The 22,984-nt window shown below is 37.7% G+C and overlaps 1 protein-coding gene across 1 annotated transcript in view; it reads left to right on the top strand.

Annotated features, from left to right (window-relative positions):
* The window catches only part of prrg2 (proline rich Gla (G-carboxyglutamic acid) 2), a 40,583-nt gene that overhangs the window by 5,153 nt on the left and 12,446 nt on the right, over positions 1-22,984 (top strand). The window contains exons 3-4 of the mRNA XM_039776359.1: positions 5,426-5,589; positions 7,669-7,714. Coding sequence (XP_039632293.1) covers positions 5,426-5,589; positions 7,669-7,714 — 210 coding nt within the window. The remainder of the gene's footprint in view (positions 1-5,425; positions 5,590-7,668; positions 7,715-22,984) is intronic.

The following is a 22,984-nucleotide window of genomic DNA, read 5'->3' as shown; positions in this document are numbered from 1 at the left end:
TGATAGGTTCATTGGCAATTCTAAATTGGCAAAGTGTAGGTGTCCGTGTGCATGAATGTGGCCTGCAATGGTGTGCGTTATTGGTCCCTTGCACTGTAGGCAGTGGCTTTGCATAATCCTAAGAATGAATAAAGGGGCAAAACACATTTGTAATGATCTACAGTAGTGATCATGTACCCAATGACTTAGTCACCTGAATTCACTCCATGGGTGTATCTTTTTAGGTGTACAATGATTTGTCTTTAGGATTTGTAGTTTATTTCTCTCATCGAGAGATCATGATACTAATCTTGTACCTCACTCATTACAGGCAAGTTTAGAGCCACCAGTTAAGTTAACCTGCACATACAGGCCATGTCGCATTGCGTGATTTATTTCCAGCTATTTTCAGTTGTAGCCTTCATATACATAATCTTAGTGAGTTGAAGGAAGTCGGCGGCATGCTCCTGAATCAATTCAACTTAGACTGTGACTCTCTACAATAAAATCATCAGGTTGTAGGGGCAGCTCTGTGTGCATGAGAGCTGACAACCAAAGAGAGTAAAATGCATAGAATACAGTGATGAGGAATAACAAAGATGTATGTTTTGGACCTCACAAGTAGAAGAAATGCCTATCATTCTGAAGTCTTGTGTTTATGTACAAAAACAGAATGGAAAAAAAGAATTAAATGTTTCCTGACTGAATTTGAATTCACCGTTCATGTTAAATTGTTTAGACATAGTACAGTGCCGGCTCCGTTAGGCCGCACTTTATTGGCTGTCATAAAAAGGGTTGGAAAGTTGGCACTCAGTTTGTAAAGTAGACATGGGCAATGATTATTAGTCATTTAAACTGACATAGTGCAATGATAAGATCAGTGAGTACAATCAGCAAATCTGACATAACCCAGAGCTAGAAGTAGTGTAATGTGACATAGGCTATGGGACAAGGGTCCATTTTAGCCTTTTTGTGGCTCCCACCACTTTTTTCCATATGGTTTGCGGTCCTTCCTCTGGTCATGGGACTCAAACCATTTGTTTAGCTCATTTATGCCTGAAACCAGCTGATTGTAAGAAGTAATCTGGAGTACCCAGAGAAAAATGGATGCAGACACAAGGATATCAGGGGAAATTCTGATTACAAAGTATAAGTCCAACTTAATTATGCAGCCATTGAAATGTTGCCGATCTTATATTACTTAAATGCCTTATGGTGCACTCCTCTGAATACACTGCACAATAAAGTTTTTGCTTCTTGAACACTGTTGGGTGTTTCTTATAGATTTTTGGGTGCTGATCACGAATATCACATCAAAATTTACCCATCATGTACCATTTCAGTTTTGTCATGATTTTTTCTTATATTTGTATCCAAACATTTTCACTCCCATAAGTCACTTATCAACAACAGTTTGTGCAGCCTGAGCATATCCAGGCATGGAATCAGGCCAGGTTGGAAGCTGTCCTGTGGAAGCTGACATCCTGGACATGCCTGGGCAGGTCTGAACGAGCTTGACGCTGTTTCAGCGTGCTATAAATGTGGCTTGCATACACCGATCCTGCTCATTTGGTTTATATAGATAGTCAGTGTGTATGTATAGTATCAGTATAGTAAAGTATAGTATCTGTAGCAATTTAACAGTAAGTAAGCTTGATGCTACAGACGTTTTGGTGTCGAGCGATATGTCTTGTCAATGTCGTAACAGCCGCAATACATTCTGCTATATCAGGGGTGAATATACACTTGCGCCTCAGAGACGTTGGATGACTGCTCTTGTGAAGAAAGCTTATCATCTGTATTTCAGCTGCAAAATTGGAGATCAAGACAAGGAATGGGCGCCTAACATTTGCTGTGCGACATGTGCTGTCAGTCTGAGAGCATGGCTCATAGGCACTCGAAAGACGATGCCATTTGCTGTTTCGATGATTTGGCGAGAACAGAAAGACCATGTGACGGATTGTTACTTCTGTTTGACTAATGTGTCTGGTTTCTCTGTCAAAAACAAGAAGTCAATTGAATATCCTAATCTGCCTTCAGCAATTAGACCCGTGCCACATGATGACAGTCTTCCAATTCCGAAACCACCAGAGGATTGGACCTTAGACGTACCAGATGAAGAAATTGGAATGCAGGGTACTGACAGTGACATTGACCTCGATTTTGAACCGTGCTCATCAGGCGATCCACATCTGATAACACAGTCCGAATTGAGTGATTTGGTCAGAGATTTGGGTCTGTCAAAGGCAAAAGCCGAGCTGCTGGGTTTGAGACTGCAGGAATGGTGTTTGCTGTCACCAGGTACGAAAATGTCTGTGTTTTGAGGCCGATATCATAATATAACCAAAATGTTTTCTGTTGTGACATTGAAGGATTGTTCTCGGCCTTAGGTTGTGATCACAACCCGGAAGAGTGGTGTCTCTTCATTGATTTGTCAATGTTAAGCTGTTCTGCTACACAATGGCAACATGTATCCTTCAGTACCTGTTGGCTATGCAGAACACATGAAAGAAGCATATGAGAATATGGAACTGTTGCTGAAGCACGTCCAGTATAGCAGATACAACTGGAATACATGTGGAGATCTTAAAGTCATTGCTCTGTTACTAGGACTGCAGCTCGGCTATACAAAGTACTATACAAAGGCTTGTCAACCCAGCAAAGATATTTTTGCCTCCTCTTCACATAAAACTGGAACTCATGAAGAATTTCATGAAAGCACTGAACAAGGAAGGCAAAGGTTTTCGTTATTTAAGACAGATGTTCCCAAGAATAACTGATGCAGAGATCAAAGAGGGCAGCATTTTTGTTGGCCCTCAGATCAGACATGTTATGAGTGACAAGTGGTTTGAAGATCTGTTAGTTGGGCTGGAAAAAAATGCCTGGAAAGCCTTCAAAGATGTTGACAATTTTCTGGGCAATTATAGAGCCCCAAACTACGTTCAGCTGGTAGACAAACTTCTCAAAGCATACAAGACAATGAAGTGCAACATGTCACTCAAGATTCATTTCTTCCACTCACAATTGGACTTCTTCCCTGCAAATCTTGGTGCTGTCAGTGACAAACACGGTGAAAGGTTTTACCAGGACATTGCTACAATGGAGAAACGATACCAGGGCAACTGGAATCCGTCAATGCTTGCTGACTACTGTTGGACACTGCAACGTGATGCACCAGACATTAGAATACAAAAGCAAATCAGGAGCAAAACATTTTTTAATTCTGTTGAATTTAATAGCTTATCCATCCATCCATTTTCCATCCATCCATCCATTTTCCAACCCGCTGAATCTGAATACAGGGTCACGGGGGTCTGCTGGAGCCAATGCCAGCCAACACCTTATGCGAAACATAAACGTGACTAAATAGATTATGGTCAGTAAACTTATAAATGTCTATTTCTCAGAGTTCCTACGTGATGCAGTAAAACCAAAACTATATTTGTGCATACCCAGTAGGTACCTGTCACAATCAGTAAAAACTTTTCAGGAAGCAAGACTTTCAAAAAACTTGTTGCGCAGTGATATCTAATCCTTGATTGCCTGTTCACCTTTAGCTGCCTTTCTTGTAAATACAAAACAATTTAGATGCTTAGCATTTTGACTTTTGTATGTTGCCTTCAATAAAGATATCTGCCAAATACAGAAAATAATAATATTAATCAAATATAATAATTGAATCCCTTTCAGCATTGCGATTCCATGTGTGTCATTAATTAAATCCAGCTGAAATGGACAATAGCAGATGAGTGGATCATTTCTACTGTTGGTGTCAATCTTTACATTTATTAACAATGAGCATAAATCAAGCATGGAAATTTCCGTGCATTAATATGCATATGGTGGTAACGAACGTTGAGCTCTGTACCACACTAAGCCATTTAACCTGCACATGTGTCTCCTCTGGCGGGAAAGGAGTGGAACTACATTAAATACTAACAGTAGGTGTTTATAGCAAACACTTTCATTATATTAATTATTCTGTTTACTTAATAGATTCATTAATCTAAATGCTTTCCAAATCTGTTCATTTCAGTTCAGTTAAATTTTATATAGCACTGTTCATTCATTGCAAGCACAAAGTATAGATTTTACAAATTAGTAAATACAGAATTAGTACAAATAAAGACAGATTAAAAAAAAAACACAGAAAACAAATTAGAAACTGACTAACATAAATTGAAACCAACAATATTTGTCAATTAATTGCTGAACTATGGCCAGTTGATAACAGAGGAGAGGAATACCAAAACCTCCAGTCAGTAGCAATCCTAGAGAAAATAAATCTTGTTTGGGGTTCCATAGTCAGTTCGGACAAATAGCTGTTCACGCCCTCAGGCTCAAGTATTTAAGTGTGTGTATGTATGTGTGTGTGTATGTATATATATATGTGTGTGTGTGTGTGTGTATATCAAACCATCCATTATCCAACTCGCTATATCCTAACTACAGGGTCACGGGGGTCTGCTGGAGCCAATCCCAGCTAACACAGGGTGCATTGCAGGAAACAAACCCCAGGCAGGGTGCCAGCCCACACACACGCACACTAGGGACAATTTAGAATCGCCAATGCACCTAACCTGCATGTCTTTGGACTGTGGGAGGAAACTGGAGCACCCAGAGGAAACTCCTGCAGACACGGGGAGAACATGCAAACTCCACGCAGGAAGGACCCAGTTGTGTATATATAATTATATATACAGATCTATATATATATATATATATATATATATATATATATATATATATATATATATATATATATAACTTATTGTTTGAGGTAGTACCCAACTATTGATGAGATGTAAAAACTACAGAGTCAAATACTACTTTGCTCTGTACTGTACATTTGGAGGCAAAATTGTACTTTTTGTATTGCTTCTGTAAAAATGCATGAGAAAGGAGTGCAGAATTCATGAGCTGCATTTTGAAATTGTTTGGATAAAGAACAGTTTTTCTCCCAGAGTCTTCAGTGTAAAACTGATTTTTTTATTTTTCAGCATTGCAGGGATTTCCTACTGCTTCCCAAGGGTGGAAAGAGCAGGATAAGTAGTAAAACCCTGCTCCCCTGACACCCATTCCAAGGTTAGATATTGCTTTCCACATGATGCTGCTAGAATAGGTGTCAGTTCCAAAGGAACCTGCATTGGAATACATGAGTTCAGTAAATGGCTGACTATGAACTAAGCAAAAACTAGGTGATTGATATTATTTGATAAATGCTGCAAAATGATTTACCTGTTTGTTATAGCAATTGTGAGAATCTTTAGGATCTTAAGTGAATGATGTAGCCTGCTCTGATCTACACAGATAAGCAGCTGTTGGAATTTTAAATGATTTAAGTCCTTAACAACTAGAGGCAGTAACATAATGAGACATGAGAATAAGCATGAAAGTTTTTCTTATTGCTGTGATACATTGCCTAACAAGAAACCTATCTCTATAGTCTTTATAGATGAGAAAGCAGCACAATCATTTTTCAGCCGCTCCTTACTTTATAACAAGTGGGATTTTGAAGGCATTATTCCAGGCAATTTGGAGCGTGAGTGCATTGAAGAGGCCTGCAACTATGAAGAAGCCAGAGAGATTTTTAAGGATGACAAAAAAACTGTAAGTCCACGTGATATGTACTTATCTGTAATGGAGCCCACTGCTGTAGATATTATGTTCTTATTGCTTGTTTCCAAGGTTATGATTTCTTTTTGTCTAACCTACAGAAAAAGAAAAGCTGAGAAAGATTACTCTCCCTGTAATGTTCAATTTCATTAAAAAAATCACATTGTATTATAGTGTCAAAGTGGTAGATGTGTTGATGAAGAAAGAGGCAAATTGGCTAGTGGCTTTGCTACATTATGTGCTTATTCAGGCCTTTTGAAGGATGCATGTCTGTATATGACATTCCAGTGAAGGTGTGTTATTTTTTTTTTTTTTTTGTTTTTTTTTTTACAAATACAGAAGCACAAACAAATTCAGACAGCCAAAATGGGTGGATTTTATTTTGTTTAGACAGCTCATGTTCTCAGCTAAGTGGCCAGCCAAAGGTACACTTGACTCAGATTCTCTTTAAACAGTTATTTGTTTTGTAAAAGGCCAGTAATATTACTAGAATAATGGTATTGAATAAATGGGAGGCTATTTTTGTGGCTCTTAGACATTGCAGAGAAGATTTGTAGTCAGTAATGAACTTTCATTGGGGTGAACTGCTCATACTATAGTTGGAAAATTTGAATTGGGATAACAATAGGCCATTATTGGCATGAGTGTCTAATGCTGGAGCAATGCGATACCATGATTGGCTAAAAGAAAGTACATGGATGAACATGGGATTATAACTGACACAATGGCTGTAATCGTAAAATTGAGCAATTTTGGGCTGATATCAGCTGACTGATCTAATTGTGAAGATAGCCATTAGTTGCATACTGTATGATTTCTATGTATAACTGATTGTGTGATTAAAAAATTTGTGCCAGAAATTCTTAAGCACAATTTTAGTATCTAGTTTTTTGGCATGGTTGCTCGATACGGGGAGACCATAGTAGGCCAGTATAGGACTACTGTACTGCCTATGAAATGAGTGGACTTACTGACAGTTTATATAGTAAAAATATTACACTTCAAGAAACATTGGACTGCTTAATATTAAGTTTTGCTATTAAATCAGAGGAAAGAGGTGGCACTGGACCAATACGGTGCTCCTGCTATTGCCTAATAATATTGGTAGAGGTGAGTAGTTTTTACCTGACCACGTATGCTTTGTTGATTCAATGTTAGGATATCATTGATATTTAGCATTATTTGTTTACTGATCCAAATATACCGTGCAGTGTACTACATCCATGTGGCACAGTCAATCAGTAGCAAACAGATTGCTTGTAAAAAAACTGAAAATGCAGCCTTAAAATATATTTTTAATTTCTCCTTTCACTTTTTTCAATATTTTCTTTGTTTTACAAACACTGTAGAAAGTAAATGGCAACACACACATGGTGGAAGAATCAGTGTAAACTTACCAAGTAGGGGTTCTGTCCATTTATATACAGATGGATATGAGGTTGGTCACTTAAGGTAAAAAAATCTATGTCTGGTATCATGCAACAAGCAACAAACCCATACAGGAAGAGAAATATATACATTTATGCTGTCACAGATGCTTGTGCTTAAAGTTATTTGATAACCAAATATTATGCATCTTGGCCAGCAGAGGGAGACACATTTAAGATTTCTATTTACTGCTTTTTATTTGCAGATAAGCTAAATCTTCAGTTTTACATTTACAATTATACCAATCTATTGATTTTGTTACACATAAATGGAGACCCTCTAAAATATACTTGTAAAGTGATTGTTTTGTAATGCCCTAAATTCTACCTTATCCAGGTTTAAATGATGCACTGGAGAGTTATAATATTTTTGAAAATTTTCAGACACTTAAGTAAGAATTTCACTGACCTCTATGTATGTGATATTAAACCTTCACTTGAATATAAACATGAAATTTTTCAGTATGAGACTGGGAAATGTTGGGTGACTTTGAAGAAATAAATTACTGTCAAACAGCATACAAAAAACAGTCATATTATCTCTTACCTATTTGGCTTTTAATGAAAACTGCAATTGGTGTCTACTTTCACTTTCTTCATTGTGACTTGTCTGGTAATAACCAACATATCTTTTTGTATTTTACAGCAAATATTCTGGGCCATATACAAGCACAATGCTACAAGCAGTCAAGGTAAGTCTTTGTAGGCTTAAAATATAATCACATGAAATACTTTGTAAATATTTGTAAAAATAAATGAGTAAGTACTTTACTTCACAGTTAGAGATTTTGTGTTAGATATTACAAAAATTATCACCAAGTCTGAATACTCAATAAATTGTCAAAATATATGCTTATATTACTATGAAGCTTTACAGGAAATGAAAATCATCTGAAACTGCACACATTAGTGTGTTTGTGTCTGCTTTACACTGTCTATATGAGGGTGGCTCATTTGACTGTTAAACCTAAACCATAATCATTTAGGTACTGTACATCCAATGGAAAGAAAATCAAGATGAGCTGTGAATCAGTTGATTTTTTTCTCTACTGTGTTTTAGGGGATTGGATTTATTTATTCTCCTCTACTTTTGTATTATCTATATGGCAAAAAGCAACTCTGTTACAAAGGTATGAGAATATTGATTATTATGAGACTATGAAACATCTGACTTTCTATTACCTGTTTCAATTTATTTTGGATATCAAAAAGGGACAGCTAATGAACTTTACATTATGTTGGTATTGCGTACAAGAGCACAGCTAAGTACAAAAGAAGAACTTCTGTATTTATTGGTTACTTCAGCTGCATGCTTTTGAGGTTTCCCGAAACAGTGCATTGTAATGAAGTATCCTGGAGAAAATCTACTCATGCAACAACTGGTTTCCAAGTACATTCATTACATTTACAGTATGTGATGCTGGGTAGTGTATTTGTATTTGATCCATGTACAAAGCACTTTCATTGGAGTTGGCAGTTTTGTACAATGTCTATGTGGACCAGGCTCCCAGTGAAATTGTAATAGAAAGAACAAGTTCACGAAATCGATAACATAGTTAATTTCTTGCATTTAGCTTAACAGTCAGTATGATTTATAAGTGATGGTTCATAATTTTGGCCAGCAATACTCAATTAGAATGTGCTCCACAGAACTATAATTTATTTAATTATCAAATTTTTATTTTTCACTCAAGCACTGGTAGAAATAAAAGAACAGGTGTACCCTAAAGCTGCCTCATAATACTTTTACAGAGACCAGCAGAAGCCCAAAAGAAGCATCGCAATCACTGCTCAGTAAATCTCTGTTAAAATATGTGGTATTTTTTTAAGGAATCTTTATTTATAATCCTAATAATATAAAGGAGAGCAACACTGTAAGTGTATTAATTGAATGGCTGCCTTGTTCCTACAGAGTTATGTATTTACATCATAGCCTGGTCACTGTCTTTGCAAAGTTTGTACATGATCCCCATTTTCATTCTGGATTTGTTCAGTTAGCTCTTTTTTTTTCCATTTCAAAAATGTCTTCTCAATTTTGGAGTTGTGCTGTATGAGTATGTAGATAGGTGGATGAATAAATGAGGGTTCACGGCAATGGACTGACTCCATCACTCAGTGTAGCCTCTGCAAACATATAAAGGAAAAAGCAGAATCTGAAACTGAGATGAATAAATGAGGCAAATATGTAAGAGAACAAACAAAGCAGAAATTTTAGTAATTGTGATAAATAATAGTCAATACAAATTAAAATTTTAAATAATTATACAAAGATAAAAAATATGATCAAAAACATATGTATTTTTTGGCATACAAAACAAACCAAAAACAGAAAATCTGTCAAAAAATGTTACCTTAGTTCTGGCCAAACCAAGAAATGGCGCCTTTTCCAAGATAAGGCTAGCAATTCCCGCTTATAAAAACCACACAACTTTTTTCTGCAGATATAAAACAAAACACAAACTATGGAGCATTTTAGTATGTAGTGTGTAAGTTACAAGATTATGTGCAAGTCAGAAATGAACACATTAAGCACTCTAATAGACATTTTAACAAGGAATTAAAAGGACACTTTAATCCCACTGTTGCATCATTAAATGTAAACATGGTGTAACACTAATTTGTATATAACAGATCGACATGTTTTTACTTGCCTTTGGACATAAACCTAGTAACTATTATAAATATGCCGACATTTATAGTCTGTTTCACAAATTATCAAGTTCATCTTATAGCTGCTTAAAATCTAAACAAAATAAAAGCATGTGGCTCAAAGCACTTTAGAATAAATGGAAACTGAAAAAAAAACCTTAAAAGCAGCCAGTATTCCATTCATAAATTTAAACATTATGTTATTACCTGTATAGATTTTAAATCGGTCTTGAAGCATGAAAAGAAATTCACAATATCATGTAATCCTGTAACTTAGTAAATTTCTATTTTTTAAATAATGATAACTAGGGGGCTTCGCTCGCCCGCCCCCGTGCTTGGTTTACCAGATATACAATTTAAGGAGATTGTTATTTTTATGGGAATTGTTACATTTGCATTATTTTCACTTTTACTTTAAAAACTTTTGTAAAAACAATATTTGTCCTTTATTTCCGGCCCCGGGCTTGGTTACATCTCTTTCTCGCAGGACGTATAACGCTACTTACGTTGTGAAGGCGATGCTGTCGGATCATCTGCTGTCTTTCTGCTGCTGGCGAGCTGCCTGTTCTGCTTGTCGCATGTTGTTGTTTTAAGAGCTGGGAGCACATGATGCATGTCTGCCAAAAGCAATCCAACAACTGCTAGGTTAGATGACCGTGGACTTGTTTTAAATGATGGCTCACTGCCTTGTCTCGTGTGACGTTGTAAAAACAGTACTTGTCCTTTATTTCTGTCCCCAGCTGTGGTTAAATGTCTTTCTTGTACGTATAAGGCTGCTCACGTTGTGAAGGGGGGCAGCATTGATCATTTTAAAGCCTGTACAGCCGCTGTCCTTTTTGCCACTTTGTGTCTCTGCTGCTCGCGTCGTGATCACTTCTCCATGATCATAAATATACACATGACCGAACTGTGTTTTCTTTGAAATTAAACTTGTTGTTGCTTTAACTGTTGCGGGACCACAGATTATCATAGCATATGGTCCATTATTGTGTAAATCTATGTTTTGTGCATTGAATGATATGAAGGCAAAAAGACTTTGTTTTCTGCTATTTGCCTTTTATTTCTGACCTCGCTTTGTCCTGCTATTTTTTTCAATTACACCTGGTCCTGATGATTAATTTCATTTTGTTTGCGCTAATGCTATCTTTATTTGTGTTTAAAGTGTCACAAAAGTTTTACTTGAACAATTGCCAACTTCGTAACCCCAAACACAACTTTCTAGCACCCTCTCCAACCCCTCATCCCCCGGGTCTCGCCCTCCCCCCACCACATCAATCAATACCCCGCTATCAGTCTTCTGTGCTGTACCCTGCCCTCCCTCAATCGGACCTAACAGTCACTTAAAAAAAAAAGGCTTCAACCTGTCTGGGATGCTACAATACTTTCTTTCGAATTTTACTACTTTCATATTCTTTACCTTTCTCCGCATGTGTATCGCGCCATCGTTTGTTTGAGCCTTTCAAATTCCACTGCTTTCACAATCTCTTATCTGCATTTTTTCTCTCCAATGCTTTTGGGTCTCTTTTCTCCACGCTGCTCTTTCTTCTTTGCTTAGTCGTTGACGTTTCATCTAGAACGTATTGTCCTTATACGCTTTATATGTGCTGAGAGCACAGGATCTGTGTGGGCTACGTGCCTTTACACGACTGAGTGTTTTGCTGGCTCTGCTCTCTTATTTGATATTGGGTTTTTTAAGTATCTTCCGAGAAGATCACGTCTCGTCGCCCTGCTTTTCCTTTCCAGGATTTTTTTTATAATAGAGAGATATAAACTGCCCAGGATTGGTTCCTGCCTTGTGCCCTGTGTTGGCTGGGATTGGCTCCAGCAGACCCCCGTGACCCTGTATTCGGATTCAGCGGGTTAGAAAATGGATGGATGGATGATGGATGGAGATATAAAACAATGTCCAGTTGAGGATCAGTGAAGTTCTAATTCAGAACAAACACAGCTGAACAAGTAGTCTTGTTGTGAAGCTGGATTCACAACATACACTTTGATATAGACAAAAAGATTTTGATCTTGGCTTGTGCGGTGATCAATTGTTTATGCAACCCAAATCTGCAGTTTCTGTGTCTACAGCCCCACTTCAAGCCACCTGACAGTGAGCTAACACATTCCCTACTTTTGATTACCAAAAGGTACAACAACAACAACATTTATTTATATAGCACATTTTCATACAAACAGTAGCTCAAAGTGCTTTACATAATAAAGAATAGAAAAATAAAAGACAAAATAAGAAAACAAAAAGAGTCAACATTAATTAACATAGAATAAGAGTAAGGTCCAATGGCCAGGGTGGACAGAAAAACAAAAAACTCCAGACGGCTAGAAAAAATAAAATCTGTAGGGATTCCAGACCATGAGACCGCCCAGTCCCCTCTGGGCATTCTACCTAACATAAATGAAACAGTCCTCTTTGGATTTAGGGTTCTCACGGAAGGACTTGATGATGATGGTCACGTAGACTTCTGCCTTTTAATCCATCCATCATTGTTGGAGCATCATGAAGCTTTGAGTAGGTGGAGGTGGCGCAGGCCACCACCACAAAGAAACCGGAAAAAGAAACAGAAGAGAGAGTAGGGGTCAGTATGGACTTTAGAGCCACCATGAATAGTTATTATGAAGAATTGAACATACAGAGTATCAGGATTAAGTTAAATTAAGTTAAATGAAGTTATAAAAGGCCATGTTAAAGTAATGTGTTTTCAGCAGTGTTTTAAAGTGCTCTACTGTATCAGCCTGGTGAATTCCTATTGGCAGGCTATTCCAGATTTTAGGTGCATAGCAGCAGAAGGCGCCTCACCACTTCTTTTAAGTTTTGTTCTTGGAATTCTAAGGAGACACTCATTTGAGGATCTGAGGTTACGATTTGGAATATAAGGTGTCAGACATTCCGATATATAAGATGGGGCGAGATTATTTAAGGCTTTATAAACCATAAGCAGAATTTTAAAGTCAATCCTGAATGACACAGGTAACCAGTGTAGTGACATCAAAACTGGAGAAATGTGTTCGGATTTTCTTTTCCTAGTTAGGATTCTAGCAGCTGCATTCTGCACTAGTTGCAAACGATTTATGTCTTTTTGGGTAGTCCTGAGAGGAGTGCGTTACAGTAATCTAGTCGACTGAAAACAAACGCATGAACTAATTTCTCAGCACCTTTCAGTGATATAAGAGGTCTAACTTTACTATGTTTCTTAAGTGAAAAATGCTGTCCTAGTGATCTGATTAATATGATTTAAAATTCAGATTACAGTCAACAATCACCCCTAAGCTTTTTACCTCCGTCTTGACTTTTAATCCTAATGTATCCAGTTTATTTCTAATAGCCTCATTGTATCCATTATTGCAATCACTAAGATTTCAGTTTTCTTTATTTAACTTGAGAAAGTTACTATTCATCCATTCTGAGATACAAGTCAGACATTGTGTTAGTGAATCAAGAGAATCGGGTCATCAGGTGCTATTGATAAGTACAGCTGTGTGTCATCAGCATAGCTGTGGTAGCTCACGTTGTGCCCTGAGATAATCTGACCTAACGGAAGCATGTAGATTGAGAATAACAGCGGACCCAGGATAGAGCCTTGTGGAACACCATATCGGATATCATGTGTCTTGAGTTGTAATTACCACAACTAACAAAAATTTTCTCCCTGTCAGGTAGGATTCAAACCAATTTAAGACACTGCCAGAGAGGCCCACCCATTGACTAAGGCGATTTCTAAGAATATTGTGATCAATGGTGTCAAATGCAGCACTCAGATCTAAGAGGATGAGAACAGATAAATGGCCTCTGTCTGCATTCACCGCAAATCATTTACTACTTTAACGAGTGCAGTTTCTGTGCTGTGATTTGTTCTAAAACCCGACTGAAATTTATCAAGAATAGCATGTTTATTTAGGTGGTCATTTAACTGCATAATGACTGCCTTCTCTAGAACTTTACTTAAGAAAGGCAGGTTAGAGATGGGTCTAAAATTTTCAAGAGCGAGGGTCAAGATTATGTTTCTTAAGTAGGGGTTTAACTACAGCAGTCTTAAGACAGTCTGGGAAGACCCCGTATCTAATGACGAATTTACTATGTCAAGAACATTATCAATTAGCACGCCTGATACTTCTTTGAAAAACCTTGTTGGTATTGGGTCAAGGGCAGGTGGAGGGTTTTAATTGAGATATTATTTTTGTAAATCAGGTAAATCTATCCTAGTGAAAGAGTTTAATTTGTTTATAACAGGATGCTGGGGTTTAGGAGGATCCTTAGTGTTGGAGATATACTATGTTATTTCTAATATCATTAATTTTTTGATTGAAAAATACAGCGATAGCCTCACAGGTTTTACTGGAAGTACTTAGGAGGCATTCCTTTGAGTTACCTGGGTTTAGTAGGCGATCAATTGTAGAAAATAAGACTCTGGGATTACTAGCATTGTTATTTATAATCTTAGAGAAATAGCAGCCTCTCAAGACGGACAGTGTTATTGTATTCTGTTATTTTAACTTTTAATATTTCATAGTGGATAGTAGTTTAGTCTTCCTCCATTTACGCTCAGCTCTGAGGCATGTTCTCTTTAAATCAGACACTCTTTGTGTCTTCAATGGTATATCAATGCTAGAAGATTTTTTATTGTCTTTTCAGGTGCAACTATGTCAACAGCAGCTCTCACTTTAGTATTAAATCTTTCCACCTTACTATTTACATTATCCTCGCTATTATAGTTGGCACTATAAACGGACTGATTGCTTAGAATGTTTGTAAGTTTTAAAGCTGCTGCTGAGTCAAAGAAGCATTTTTTAACAATATGCTTCTCATGGGGTTTTTATCATTATTTCTATATTAAAAAGTAGAAGAAAATGGTCTGATACACCAATATCAATGATCTGCTTTATATCAACTTTCAGTCCTTAAGTAATCACTAAGTCTAACGTATGACCTGCTTTATGTGTAGGCTGATTTACGAGCTGCCTCAAATCAAAATTCTTTTACTTTTAGATCACACTGATGATCTATATGAAAATTAAAGTTCGCCAACTATTTGGAGTGTGTCATAGTTAGTAATTAAAATTGACATTAAGTCAGAGAATTCCTCAAAAAAAGACGCATTGAATTTTGGAGGTCTATACACGGATAATACTAGAACTTGAGAATCTCCATGAATAACAACGGCGAGATACTCAAAGGACTTGAACTTACCAAAACTGACATCTTTACATTTTAACCGGCTCAAGTAAATGTTTGCCAAGCCGCCTCCCCTTTTTCCCTGGCGGTCTGCACGAGTAAAACTGTAATCCGGAGGCGCAAATTCGATTAAAACAGCCACGCCGTCTGAGTTAAGCCACGTTTCACTTAGTGCAATAAAATCTATTTTTACAAGTACAATATATACTGACCTATTGAAGCTAATAAGGCAGTTACTTGAGGCAAGGGGTGGGATATTAAGCCTGGAATACAGTGAAGCCATAATATTGTATTGGAGGATTAAATAATTAAGTCATTTCTGTATTCTCCCAATAATAATATGTTGGTTTTCTGGGAGAACATAAGGCCAGTTTTTGGCAGGTAATGAAAATTTTCACTCATACATTTTACTGAAATAGAAATGTAAAGGAAAATATAAATTTCACTAATATCTGTCCCTATAGTGAACCAGAAGTGTGATTTCTGTTACTGTACAATCCAAACTTCACTTGTGTCATTTTTAAAACTTTGAATTACAGTTAATTAAAGCAAATGCAGTATTTTATTAAGCAAGTTAATCTTTTAATTTATATTAGTGCACTAACATGTTGTGACCACTAGAGGGCTCTAGCTATTAATCTTTTAATAAGCTTTTAATTACAACCATGCTGGAGCACTTTATGGATTTTAACTAGAGAGCAAGTTCTGTCCTCCAGGATAAAAGAGTTGGCATTCTAAGAAAATAAATGTGTATATGTATATATATTGTCTGACTATGGTTATTAGATTGGGGCTCTCTTAAATTAAAGTATTCAGCATCTTGCAGGTTCTTGGGTGGAGTTCTGAACCTTTTGAAAGTGCTGGGCAAACTGCCTTTCTGGTCCTTTTGGGACCACTTGGGATGGGCTGGCTCTTTGGCATTTCCACATACACTCCTCAGTGTGTCTGCACTGACAGACTTCCAGTTCCCCCTCCTGAAAAGAGAATAGAACAGGTCATCTGGCATCTAGAGTTCCCACCCTTTTCTCCAGTGGTGTCCCCTCTTGTCCAGGTCATTGGAGCAGCACAGTATTGCATAAGGTAAAAGCATTTTACAGTTTCAGAGAAGTGGGTTCTTTAACTAGCCTAGTCACTGTCTGTGTGGCATTTGCATGTTCTCACCTCATAAAAAGTCAAGTCAAGTTGGGGAGCATGCACTGGTACAGTGCATTGCTGCATCCACCACATGACGAAACGCCTCGGGTTCCTGGTTGGCATCCCCCAGGCAGACACGCGGTCTAGGCCCACCCTCCGGAAATGACCCCCTATCTGCCGTAAGCAGGTGTTGTGTGGGCATCCCCTTGGCCTGGTCCAGCTACTCGGGTCCTCAACAATGAGGATCTTGTGAGCCAGATCACCCTCTGGGAATTGAACCACATGGCTGTAGTGCCGTAACTGATGCTCCCTCATAATGCAGGTAATATGCCTCATTCAGGACTTCATGAGCAACCGCTCATTCGACACAAAGTCAAACCAGCGGTACCCAAGGATTCTCCAAAGAGACACAGTACCAAAGGAGTCCAGTCTTCATTGCCCAAGGACTCTCCAAAGAGACACAGTACCAAAAAAGTCCAGTCTTTGTCTCAGGTCACTGGATAGCGTCCATATCTTGCAACCATATAGCAAGACAGGAAGCACCAGGACTCTAAAGACTTGGACCGATCTTCGTCCTTTTGCCTAGATATCGGGAGTGCCACACAATCTCTTACAGCAACCTCATGACCCCACCATGCTCTCCTAATCCGTCTACTGACTTCATAGGAAGAGTCACCAGAGACATGAATGTCACTGCCATGGTAAGTAAACTTCTCAACAAGGTCGACACTCTCTTTGAAGACAGACACACTGCGATGGCTGTGCCCAAGAGGTCATTAAAGGCCTGGATCTTGGTTTTTATCCAGGACACTCGCAAGCCCAGACACTCGGACTCCTCGCTCAGTCTTTTGAGAGCCCCGATCAGAGTCTCGATTGACTCCGTGAAGATCACAGCATCATTGCTAAAGTCAAGATCAGTTAATCTTTCTTCACCAACAGATGCCCCACAGCCGCTGGACCCCACGACCTTGTCCAGCACCCAGTCAATGGAAGCATTTAACAGAGTAAGAGCAAGAACACACCCCTGATGAACCCCACAGTCAACTGGGTAAAACGCAGTGGTTCTGCCTCCAATCTGCACAGTACCAGTGTACAGGCCGGCCATAATATCCAGCAACCTTGAGGGGATCCTGCAAACCCTCAGGATGTCCCACAGGGCAGTTTGATCAAGTGAGTTGAAAGTTTTACGAAAATCGACAAAAGTTCTGCACTCCATGAGAACCATCTGTGCCAAGATGTGGTTGATGGTAGACTTCTTAGGCGTAAAACCAGACTGCTCTGGTCACTGGTAGGTGAACAAGTGATCACGAATCCTATTGAGGACGACCCTAGCAAGGACCTTACCTGGCTCTAAGAGCAGTGTTATCCCCGTGTAGTTGCTGCAATCCAGGCGATCATCCTTCCCTTTCCAGACAGGGATGACAAGTCCTATTTTCTAGTCATTTGGGATGAAGAAACAGAAGAGAGAGTAGGGGTCAGTACGGATTTTAGAGCCACCATCAATAGTTATTATGATGAATTGAACATACAGAGTATCAGGATTAAGTTAAAGTGAAGTTATAAAAAGGCCATGTTAAAGTAATGTGTTTTCAGCAGTGTTTTAAAGTGCTCCACTGTATTAGCCTGGCGAATTCCTATTGGCAGGCTATTCCAGATTTTAGGTGCATAACAGCAGAAGGCCGCCTCACCACTTCTTTTAAGTTTAGCTCTTGGAATTCTAAGGAGATACTCATTTGAGGATCTAAGGTTACGATTTGGAATATAAGGTGTCAGACATTCCGATATATAAGATGGGGCGAGATTATTTAAGGCTTTATAAACCATAAGCAGAATTTTAAAGTCAATCCTGAATGACACAGGTAACCAGTGTAGTGACATTAAAACTGGAGAAATGTGCTCGGATTTTCTTTTCCTAGTTAGGATTCTAGCAGCTGCATTCTGCACTAGTTGCAAACGATTTATGTCTTTTTTGGGTAGTCCTGAGAGGAGTGCGTTACAGTAATCTAGTTGACTGAAAACAAACGCGTGAACTAATTTCTCAGCATCTTTCAGTGATAAAAGAGGTCTAACTTTAGCTATATTTCTTAAGTGAAAAAATGCTGTCCTAGTGATCTGATTAATATGCGATTTAACATTCAGATTACAGTCAACAATTAACCCTAAGCTTTTTACCTCCGTCTTGACTTTTAATCCTAATGTATCCAGTTTATTTCTAATAGCCTCATTGTATCCATTATTGCCAATCACTAAAATTTCAGTTTTCTCTTTATTTAACTTGAGAAAGTTACTATTCATCCATTCTGAGATACAAGTCAGACATTGTGTTAGTGAATCAAGAGAATCGGGGTCATCAGGTGCTATTGATAAGTACAGCTGTGTGTCATCAGCATAGCTGTGGTAGCTCACGTTGTGCCCTGAGATAATCTGACCTAATGAAAGCATGTAGATTGAGAATAACAGTGGACCCAAGATAGAGCCTTGTGGAACACCATATCGGATATCATGTGTCTTTGAGATTTGATTACCACAACTAACAAAGAATTTTCTCCCTGTCAGGTAGGATTCAAACCAATTTAAGACACTGCCAGAGAGGCCCACCCATTGACTAAGGTGATTTCTAAGAATATTATGATCAATGGTGTCAAATGCAGCACTCAGATCTAAGAGGATGAGAACAGATAAATGGCCTCTGTCTGCATTCACCCGAAAATCATTTACTACTTTAACGAGTGCAGTTTCTGTGCTGTGATTTGTTCTAAAACCCGACTGAAATTTATCAAGAATAGCATGTTTATTTAGGTGGTCATTTAACTGCATAATGACTGCCTTCTCCAGAACTTTACTTAAGAAAGGCAAGTTAGAGATGGGTCTAAAATTTTCAAGAGCCGAGGGGTCAAGATTATGTTTCTTAAGAAGGGGTTTAACTACAGCAGTCTTAAGACAGTCTGGGAAGACCCCCGTATCTAATGACGAGTTTACTATGTCAAGAAATTATCAATTAGCACGCCGATACTTCTTTGAAATAATTTTTTGGTATCGGGTCAAGGACGCAGGTGGAGGGTTTTAATTGAGATATTATTTTTTGTAAATCAGGTAAATCTATCCTAGTGAAAGAGTTTAATTTGTTTATAACAGAATGCTGGGGTTTAGGAGGATCCTTAGTGTTGGAGGGATATACTATGTTATTTCTAATATCATTAATTTTTTGATTGAAAAATACAGCGATAGCCTCACAGGTTTTACTGGTACTGGAAGTACTTAGGAGGCATTCCTTTGAGTTACCTGGGTTTAGCAGACGATCTATCATAGAGAATAAGACTCTGGGATTACTAGCATTGTTATTTATAATCTTAGAGAAATAGCAGCACCTCTCAAGACGGACAGTGTTATTGTATTCTGTTATTTTAACTTTTAATATTTCATAGTGGATAGTTAGTTTAGTCTTCCTCCGTTTAAGCTCAGCTCTACGACATGTTCTCTTTAAATTCTATACTCTTTGGGTCTTCCATGGTATAATAATGATTTTTTAACTGTGTTTTCAGGTGTAACTATGTCAACAGCAGCTCTCACTTTAGAATTAAAGTTTTCCACCTTACTATTTACATTATCCTCGCTATTAAAGTTGGCACTATAAATGAACAAGGAAAGACCTAAAACAAAATGCTGTAGTAGTTGGTCAGTTCCTAAGGACATTCTGTTTGTTTCGACAGTTGGAAAAGGTTTTCTACATTTCTGACTTAAATATCTTATATTAAGCTGATTCATATTAATTTGATTCATGGCAGGATAAAGTTACTTCTGTCACTGAAATCAATATTCAATTTGATGGAATCTTGCATATAACCAGTATTTAAAAATACTGCTCCACTTAATATTTTACTGCATTGCTTTATTTGTGATGTGGATGGAATGGTGGCTCTGAGGCTAGGGATTTGCACTGGCAGTTAGAAGGTTGCCGGTTCAAATCCCATAAACGCCAAAAGTGACTCTACTTCGTTGGGCCCTTGAGCAAGGCCCTTAACCTGCAATTGCTCCGTCCTGGGTATGACATTAATCTGCATTCAGCCCTGCATGTAGGCCCTCCAACCTGCAGGGAAAAACCTGGGGGTTGGTGGCACTTATGTACCACTTATGGAGATTATGGTGGCACTCTGGCCATCATAAAAAACCTCACACTGTTCCATCTGAATTAGTGTGGTGCTGAGGTGTCACCCGTTGCATGGCTGCACTCGGGTTGTAATCTGGTATCTTGAGTTGGTTTGTCATGTGGTGGGTGCAGGAATGCGCTGTGATCGGCACGTGCTCCTAACCTCCCTCTCTCTCATATTTCATTGAATGACCTACGTCCAGTGTAAATCGTGACTGTTTCATGTAGAGTTTCTCTTTTGATTCTCTGTGTTAAAACTAATGGAATTTAAATTTGACGACTTTGTTATAATAAGGCAGATTTGCAAACATTCAACCAACTTACAGCTAGCTGCAGAAGTCTGGATACATGTAAAAAACTTAATTTTAAAAGAACAGATATAAGATTTCAAAAACCTGTCAAAGCCGGTCGCAGTGGCATTGTGCTTTTGCAGTTGCATGTTTGCTGGCTTTACCACGTTATTTAACCCTCAGAAAAAGTTGTTGGGCTCTCCAATAAGCTCTGCAGTAAAAGTTCAATCTCCTAAAAGACTCAATGAAACTGTGGGTGTCTTAGAAGCAAAATGGGGGTTAACGAATCACATTACTGCCCTAAAGGAATTTGGCAAAAATTATTAAATCTGAAAAGGATACCACATTATCCTATAACTGTTAAGTTTATCATTTGGAATGAATTGAAAGTTGTATTAGGGAATGCATAAAGCAAATGTAACTTACTAACTATTATTTACTAACAGAAAATATCATGAAACTACTGTGGTACATTGTACCCATCTTATATTTTGTGCTTTTTCAGATCAAAAGCACCATTAATTGACAGTTGGCACGATGGGCCTTTAGTTCTTATACCAATAGCAGAGCCTAAACTTGTGTACACCACTGGGAGTTAGTTTTTTTGTGAATTTTTCACAACAACCTTCCTGTATAGTCAACAAATAATTTCAGTTAAATATTTTGGATCACCATGTTCATTTGAAGGTTGTTTTCTTCTTACAAACAGTTCATCCATCTGTGCTTTTCTGTATTAAACAAGGTGTTTTCCTAGCAAGTTACTGGGTATGGCAATTAACAATGAAAGCACCCTTGGGCCAAATTGAAAATTATAGGAACTGCCAAATGTTGGCTTACTTTGGTGAAAATAATGATATCCTAGGCAAAGCAGTAACATTGTCAGTTATCTACAGTATATTTGAAGAGAAGACTGATCAATCTGAGAATATTACAAATCACCCAACCCTAAGCAGAGCGAAGCAGCTAGTGATTAAGATTTTGAATTTAAAACCCTGAGGTTTTTGTGTATGTACGGGATAAAGTTAGATTAAAAAATTACAAAAGTGTGCTTCAGGGCTACGTAATTACACCTTTACCAAGGCTATGGCGCTTCAGTTTGACTTCACTTCCATCTCTTGTAGCACGGTGATATAAAAAAGCAGACGGGTGGGCTTTTATTTATTAAAGGAGTGTGGGATGATTGGAGATGGGTTTAACTGCAGCCTGCAATACTTATGACATATTTCAGGTAATGCCTACAACGTCAGTCATGAAATGCCTATTGCATACCCTGTTACACTGTGGTTAAGTTTAGGCAAGTGATGTTAAACTGAAGTGCCGTAGCCTTGGTAAATGTGTAATTCGGTAGCCCTGAAGCGCACATTTGTGAATTTTACAATATAATTTTACCTCGTATTTACGTGAAATTATCTCATACATATGAAATATTTTCACGTACATATTAGATAAAGGTTATCCCATAATTTCTTTCACTGTGCAGTTCAGAACTTTTGTACAATTGTATCTCAAATTTTGTAAGCCCCCATGAATAAAGGTGTCAACCAAATTAGTAAACAATAATATCCATTTGTCTTTGTTTACTGAACAAGTGGTAAAATGTATATACTACATGTACTAATACAATTAACAATTACAGAAAGCTTTTTTATTCCTCTTGATTTTTAAGACCTTTAAGTAGCTAACCTGGTGAGAATGCATATTGTACAGGGAAGATTACATATTCATGGCATATCATAGGCTGATGAAGCCTGAATGTTCTTTGAGTCCAGGACGTATTGTTAGAGTTATTATAAAGTAACAGACCTTATGGATAATAAAATGATAAAAGTCTGAATTAGCATAAGATTCCCTGTTTCAAGGTGTTCATAAAAAACGTATGATAACAAGTAAACCAAAACCAGCAGAAATAATAAGTAGCACTTGAAGTTGTGCATACCACATCAATTGGCTCTAGGGGCTCATTCCCCACCAATGGGATATGAAGGGTCAAAGTTACCTCTTTTTCACAAAACCTCCAAAAAATGGGGATCTGTAATATAGGCATGTGGAGTGTTGTTTAATGTTATATCAAGGTTGCTGATCAAGAAGATGACATTTTTGATATTTGATTGTTTATTGGTTGTCCCAGCTCTCTAAAAGCCACTCCCAGAAGGTTAAAAATTTCAAACATAAGAATGTGGGGTATCATTTTAGACTATTTCAAGGTCAGTGATTATGAATATGATATTATTTTTGATGCTTTACTAGGGATCTAGCCCTCTATTCACCTCTATCAGAGGGTGAAAAATGACAAATTTGATTTACAATTAAGAATATTTACATGTTAAAACATTTAAATCGAAGCAAACATGTTAATATTTCAAACATTCAACACAACTAGCCTTATTTGTTATGTACTTCTACCTCATGGCACTTCTTCATTCCATGGCATCTTACAAAGTATATAGATACAATTATATAAAAGAATTTCAGTATCCTTTACATTTTCAGCTTTAGGGGTAGCACGTGATTATCATTGTAGACCTCTGTTCTCATTTTAGTCAAAGCTTTTTCCCAAGAATGG

This window comes from Polypterus senegalus, chromosome 13 (assembly GCF_016835505.1).
Source record: "Polypterus senegalus isolate Bchr_013 chromosome 13, ASM1683550v1, whole genome shotgun sequence".
In the NCBI taxonomy this organism is placed as follows: domain Eukaryota; kingdom Metazoa; phylum Chordata; class Cladistia; order Polypteriformes; family Polypteridae; genus Polypterus; species Polypterus senegalus.
Note: the sequence above shows the minus strand (reverse complement) of the source record. Positions and strands in the feature narration are given on the sequence as shown.